Source organism: Corvus brachyrhynchos, unplaced genomic scaffold, assembly GCF_000691975.1.
Source record: "Corvus brachyrhynchos isolate BGI_N302 unplaced genomic scaffold, ASM69197v1 scaffold83, whole genome shotgun sequence".
Lineage (NCBI taxonomy): Eukaryota > Metazoa > Chordata > Aves > Passeriformes > Corvidae > Corvus > Corvus brachyrhynchos.
This window is the reverse complement of record NW_008238464.1, coordinates 12,595,727-12,602,645: the sequence shown is the minus strand read 5'-3', so window position 1 is coordinate 12,602,645 and position 6,919 is coordinate 12,595,727. Positions and strand designations below refer to the sequence as shown.

General features: G+C 39.2%; 1 protein-coding gene across 1 annotated transcript in view; it reads right to left on the bottom strand.

The window, feature by feature from the left end:
- Nucleotides 1–6,919, bottom strand: part of TBL1X (transducin beta like 1X-linked) — a 134,298-nt gene that overhangs the window by 22,510 nt on the left and 104,869 nt on the right. Inside the window, 1 exon segment of the mRNA XM_008635884.2 lies at nt 979–1,111. Coding sequence (XP_008634106.1) covers nt 979–1,111 — 133 coding nt within the window.

The window sequence follows — 6,919 nt, the reverse complement described above, 5'->3', positions numbered from 1 at the left end:
TGGTTTTTAAAAGCCTTTTTTGTTGTCTGAAATTATTTTTTTAAAATTTCTATCTTCACTCTCTTGTAGATCTCTGCTGTTCATCCAACATGGAATTTATTTTATTTTTCTTTCCTATTTATACTGTAATTCCTTGTTTTCATGTACTAAGTGAACAAAGGTTAGAAGACTATTCTGATAATCGTGCAAAAAAGCTAGAAATAAAATAAGGACTCTCCTCTTCCTTGTGAGGAAAATATTCTAATACTGCTAAGTAACTCTGAGTGATTTACCTCCTCTAACTTAGATCAGTTTACTCTATGTTGCCAGTTAGACTTCTTAAATTTAGTCTTCATGTTAAAGTTTAAGCATGAACACAGATTCCACCAGTGCTTGCATACAGCTCTCAGAGTACATTTATAATTGTGCTTTTGTTTGGATCAAAAGTGCTTTTGTAAGTCAGTCTCCTGATCATCCCACTTAGGATGCTGTGGTGGTCATTGCAGAGCAATCCTGCAGAGGATAAAATGGACTCCAGTGCCACTAAACCACAACATTCCCTTAAACCACTGTGTACTGTTCAGCTCACTGAACAAACTTTCGTCCAGTCTGAAGCCCCCTCATCTCCATACTTTTGAAAAAACCTGACAGATACCAATGACTTTCTGAGACCCCAGTGTGAACCAATAACTAAGAGCAGTAGATTACATGAACTTCAAATATTCTGAGAATTATCCAAATTATTTTAAAAATATTTCTAAAAATTTTTGTGTATTCAGGACCACAGAATTTACATCTTCAGTGTACAAATCCTTCATATTCGGCATCACCTTATATTACTTGGCTGTTATACAGGTACGGTACTGCTGAAAAAAACCCACTGCTGCACGCTGATAAAACAGCCCAGAGAATACTCATTCACGTCCCAAATGCACCTGCAAGTTCTTGCATCTCTAAATCTTCTCTATTTGCAGCAGCTGGTTTCAGTCACTGTCTTACCCAGATGCTAGCAGGTCACTGACAGGGTTCCAGGCACAGATGAACACCTCTGATTCATGGCCCCGAAGGACTGTTGCTTTGTTAGGAGGAATTTCAACATCCCCGTCAATTTCCATTGGCTTTGAATGATTATCTGTAAGGAGATATATCAGAATAAATAGTTTACAAGATGCAGTTAGGTGTGCTTTAAAAACATGCTAGCTATCCAAAGCCTAAAGCTTACAGCAGCATATACACCATAATTATTAATATATTCTGTGTTGTGTCACTGACAATATTACTCTATTTGTTTTTCTCTGGTGATTCAAATTTATGTCATTTCCTCAAAATGTAGAGCTTTCCAAAATATTTTGTATAAATCTACAAAGCTTTTCTTCCCCCAAATACTCAGCATTCATTTCAGTGTAGTTTTTCTTTTGAAGCTGGTTTAATTAAAAATTACTTACAGATTTATTAAAATAATTTTTAAAAATAACATAAAGTACTTATATTTTCTTACACAGTCTCTTGTAAGTAATATCTATGCTACTCACAGACAAAAAAAATATACTGAGTAGGGGCTTCATTCCTGGAGCATATCAGAGAAATGGTGAGTGATCACCTTCTCAAGGATATCATAAATACACACAAAGGTACTAAATGAGTCATAGATGTACTTAATCTCCATGCTGTAACTCTGTAGTTCTTTAGACTGCAATCTAAATAACTTTGTTTGTATAAAGTTCTTTTACTGCCTTGAGCAAAAAAAAGCGAATTTAAAATGATGGATTTCTCTTAGTAACAACAATTCATTCCAACTTGCATCATGATCCATGTTTTTACTCCAGACTTCCCCTGCTTCTGTATAAATCTTCCTCATTAAGCTCTAGCTACACTTCCTGGCAGCAACACAAGATTATTATCCTCTGCAAACAAGACACCAACCAAGGACAGGTGACACACTGAAACAGCAGACAGCAGATGCTACACACACAAGTGTGGCCCATTTTGCAGAAAGCACATCCAAGAGCAAGTAGCTGGCAGCCTCCTGTTACCTAACCAATGCCTTGGACAGCTGATCTGCTCTGACTGATCAAAATGCAAGTTCTCTTCCTGGGTTAAGTCTTTCAGTTAGTCATTCTTTAATCACATATGGAGATCCATAGGTACGCAAGTAGAATAATTATGCTCCCTTATTGCTGCATGTTTATGGCATTTAAAATCAGCCATCTGTCCTGATACTCCAGCTCTGCTAAGCTATTGCCCATCAACTGGTGAAACAGACTGTGACATTGCACAGCTGCCATTGGAAGGAAGATCTACAGATTTCTACCCTAACCTGGGCTTTCACATACCTGGTTTGGCTCTGCCTAACTTCTGCTGAGTCACACAAGTAGCACTTCTCACTGCGTACTTGGTTAGCACCCTAAAACTATGTCTGTGCCACATCTATGCCACAGATGGAATGGAATCTACATGAGTTACTTAGAATCAAGTATTAAAATCAGAAAACAACTAACAGTAGTTTCACAGCTTATTTCTAATTAAAAAGATCTGTATTTTTGACTACACTTATTACCTATGGACTTGTTGCATAAACATTAGAAATGCCTATTTGTAAAATCTGTACCTATGCTGGGTCCCTGTGTTAAACATTGTCCTTGATAATTCCCTATGTGTATCACTGCTAAAATTAATACTGTTGAGATGTACCAGTACTCAAGATTTAGCCTGACACCAGCAGCTGGGATCTTTGATATTCCGAGCAGTCAGGCACTGAAGAGTGAAGCACTATTAAAACCCACCAGAAAATAAAAGCCTAGAACTCACAATCCTCTATTTCTCAGGACAGCACAGATTCACTATGCTTAAGCATATTTTAATGAGAAAAACAGCAGCATGACAATGGCTATGCATTCATCTGTGTCCTGTTCACAGTGTGAACGAGAAGCTGGGGGTAAATCAAGAAGATATTTCAAGCACCTTAATTTGAAAAATTTAAATGAGATGCTACTCTTACGACATCAGATCCTGCTGTTACCTGCCTGCCTCTAAAGGCAGGGCTGCTTTTCGCTCTCAATTAAAACCAAACGACAGCTGGGAAGCAGCATTACTCCAAGGCCCAGAGTCAAGAAGTGCTATCAGAGCAAAGCCATCTGATACTCAGGAATATTTTTTGTTTGTACATGTCCACATGGAGAAACCTAGACACACACTTTGAATGTTATTAATTGCTCTGAAAAACCCCCCACGAATAGTCATGCTGTGAAAAAGGAACCTTGATTAGCTGATACCTGCATTAGTACATGCAAGACCAACTGGCCTCTGGGAGAAATGAAATACCTGCAGAATTATTTTGTATTGTATCTTGCAGTAATGATTTTTACAGTACAGCTTTGTTGGTTCAGGAGAAAAGAGAGGGAAGGATGAGAAGTCTTTCATAAATAATTTGCAAATGTTCACATTTTATGTGTTTTCTTCCTATTTGCATCAGTAGTCAGGAACATTCATATTTAGAGTGTTACTGTTCAGCACAAAACTTAAAACGCCCCACTGAACAAACAGGACAGTTCATGCCTCTGTGATACTGCCTCAGGCTCTTACCAGATTCAGATAGACACTAGCAATATATGACTGATATGATTATGGTAACAACAAAAAACTGCAGAAACCCCTGAGCACAAACCGGCACCCTCATAAGAGCGACAAGTTCCTTATGCAGCACGAGCTCTTGGGAGCCCTGGTCTCACCTGAGAATTTGGCTTTCCTATGGATGCAGCTACAATGTGTGCATGGGGAATGAGAATAAATAGGTAAGTGAGATGCAGTAACCATCAAGAACAGGCTTCTTTTGTTTTAAAGTACCTTCCAAGCAGAACGTTTTCTTCAGTTAAGATCTTTTTGCACAGAATTGCCCTGGGGGGTTCTCTGAAAGAGAAGGCATTTCTACCAAGTGCAGCTGAGCCTCAGGTGAAAAACGTAAGTCTTTGGGTCACACAGGGAAGGACTCTGTCCAAATGTTAACACAAAACACTTTCTAAAGGCCAGGGGATCCTTGGTTATAGTCTACATTATATTATAATTCTTTTCCTCAAATGTATTAAAAATCCCAAATGACTGGAAATTAGAAGTCATATTATCCCAAAGTATTACGATTGAGGGTTTTCTTTTAATGTAAAAATAAAAATTCTAACACATTGGTGAGTAATATTAACTATTTCCTCCAAAGGAAAAAACCATAGTTTTAAGATCTTATGAGTGCTAACCCTGTCTTTACTCAGGAAATACCTTTTGGTTTTGTTTTTTACTTACATCTTTGAGAGGCCTTTCACTGAAGTTGTTCTTTATAGCTGTAGTTTTAATAAAGGAACAGGGCTTGGTCCTCTTTCCAGAGCTTTATTTTTCTTAAACCCAAGCCAATCCTTGCAAATATAATGAAACAAATGACACTAAAAATATCTGAGTTGGAAAACAATCCAAAGTTTGGCTCCATTTCTACATGCTGACTTTTATTTTTTCCTGTAACACTTAAAGTGACTTAAAACTGAGAACATTACTTGGGATGCAACAAGACAAGGCAGTGACTTTTTTAATTTAGTATTTGTATCTGCACCTCAAACTGTTGTTATTGTTTTCTGTCTCCTCTCTTTCTTAAATCTATCATATTATATTGGTAATGCCACATACAAAAATATATCATATTATACTAAGTATTTTAAAACCTTTTTGGAAAGACTTAAGAGTGTCAGGGAGAACTCCATACCAGAATAAATGCAAACTAGTTGATTTCTTAGAGACATCTCTTTTTCCTGCTCCACTCATCCTGCCTTTTTATGACAGGCTGATATTTGGGTGACTTCCAGGTTATGACTAAGGACTAGCACATTATTTAAATCTGTCCCAATATATGCCAGGTCTATGGAATATAACAGTGGTAAAAATTAGGGTTTGGGAAGTTTCTTGCAGCTTTCATATCAGCAGTCTTTTCTACTCAGTAGGTCTCCCATGATTTTTTTTTCTCCCAGGAAAAGTCCTTCTCAACATTCCAAGGTCTGTAACTCTTTGTGAAAATCCTGCTGTTAAAAATAGCTATGAGAATTATTATTTTTTTAATTAGAAAATGTCAGATTTGAGACATCAAGGCTTACAGTGTGGCTATAAACATGAACTGATCTTTAAGGCCTTCCTTTTGTTAATACAATAGTACATATATTTTTTTGGATCAGAAGGGAATAAGTGTGAGAGGTTCTCTTTTAGTGATGAACTGATGATCAGTTTTCCACCTTAAGAATTTGGTTTTTTCTGGCCCTGAGACAGCGAAACATTCCCCTAAAATTTTCACATGTCAGCTGAAGACCTGTCAACAAACAAAATGCCAGCATTTGATACATTTACCAGTACTTTAATTTGTTTGTACTCCTTCACATATGAAATTAGTTCAGTTTCAAAGCAGAGGGTTAGTTGAAAGTCAAACATAAGCAACCCATAGTCTAAGAACAGATTAATATTTTTAAAATGTTCAGATCTTTTTTGCGTTTGCTTTCTCAAATAAAAAATGTTATTTAAATAATTGCATTTTTACTGGAGGAACTAACTCGTCTAACTGGAATTCTCTGAAGGAAAGCCTGGTTTTGAAAGCATTTTTCTCACTGACCCATAGAGGAATCTATTCAGATCAAAGAGCAGGTGGAGACTGATAAAGGCATCTACACTGCAGAACTAATGAAATCTGTTACCTAACTATAGTCCTCACCTTTTCCAAGCCAAAGAGCTCTTAAGACTGCCTACAAAATGTGCCATGCATGTTTCTCTAGAATTTTCTTGGAAGACAACTGGGCAGTAAGGGCTGATTTCAGAAGTCAGCCAGTAGGCAATGGACCTTGCACACAGAAACCAGAACTGGTAATCCCCTCTGTCCCACAGTGTTAGCACAGTCATCAGAATCTAGTTACCCAAGGAGGTAGGTCCCACTCCATGCTGGATATGTTTGGCTTTGGAAGACTAATACATGAGCGCAGTCTCCCTTAAGTCACCATGAACAAAGGTGAATTCAGCGCTCTTGAGAACCAACTATTCCCAAAGACTAAGGAAATCTCAGGAAGGTAGGACCTTCAATTGGATACTTGCAGTGGACTGTATGACTAAGCATGTGCTGTTAAGTAAAAGGCCAAGGAACAATTTTCCTCTGTGCCTTCAAGACAGGTTGGCTGCATCTAAGCTGTTTGCTGGGAATGGTCCTTGGCACATGTGCTCAGCAATGCTGTTCGGGAATGGATAGTTGGTAGAGTCCAAACTGGGCTAACGACCATGACAATAAGACTATGGATATGCTGGTGCTTGGCCACACCATACATGAACAGAAGCTGTTCCAAGGACCACTGGGCCAAGGACCATGCCAAGGCTAGGGATGATCACAAGACAGCTACTAGGCTATGCACTGATCACACAAGGCTATGCACTGGTCACACAACAATTACACAGACAGGGCTTGTAGATCTGTTGGAGGTTAGGATTGCTTCTTCTGTTTTCTTTCTCTCAGGGAGTTTTCTCCCATATGTCGCTAAGTGACAATAACAACCAGTATTTAAGAGAGACAAAAGTAGTTGCCATGGTTCAGGGGAAGGGTGTGGCTGGCTGCTCTCTTAGCTGAGGGGTTTCTCTTGGAGGGGCAGAGATACCTCAAGGTTTGGGCTGGGGGAAGGGGTGGGCACAGCTCCTAGGTCTCTCTTGCTTGTTAGCATTGGAGGGAAAACAGGCTGCGGCCACTGCGGGGAGAATTCACCACCACTGCAAGGCTCTGTGCTGCTGTCTTCTCCTACCCTTGCTGCTTCCGAGGTTCCTGTTACAGCTCATTTCGCTCTCCAGAGGGGCACCGGGACTGACTGCTCCTGTGGGCTTGTAAAGCAAGCCCCTTCTCCATCCCTTCTGCCGGCTGAGCCGCCATCACCACGTGGAGCGGAGG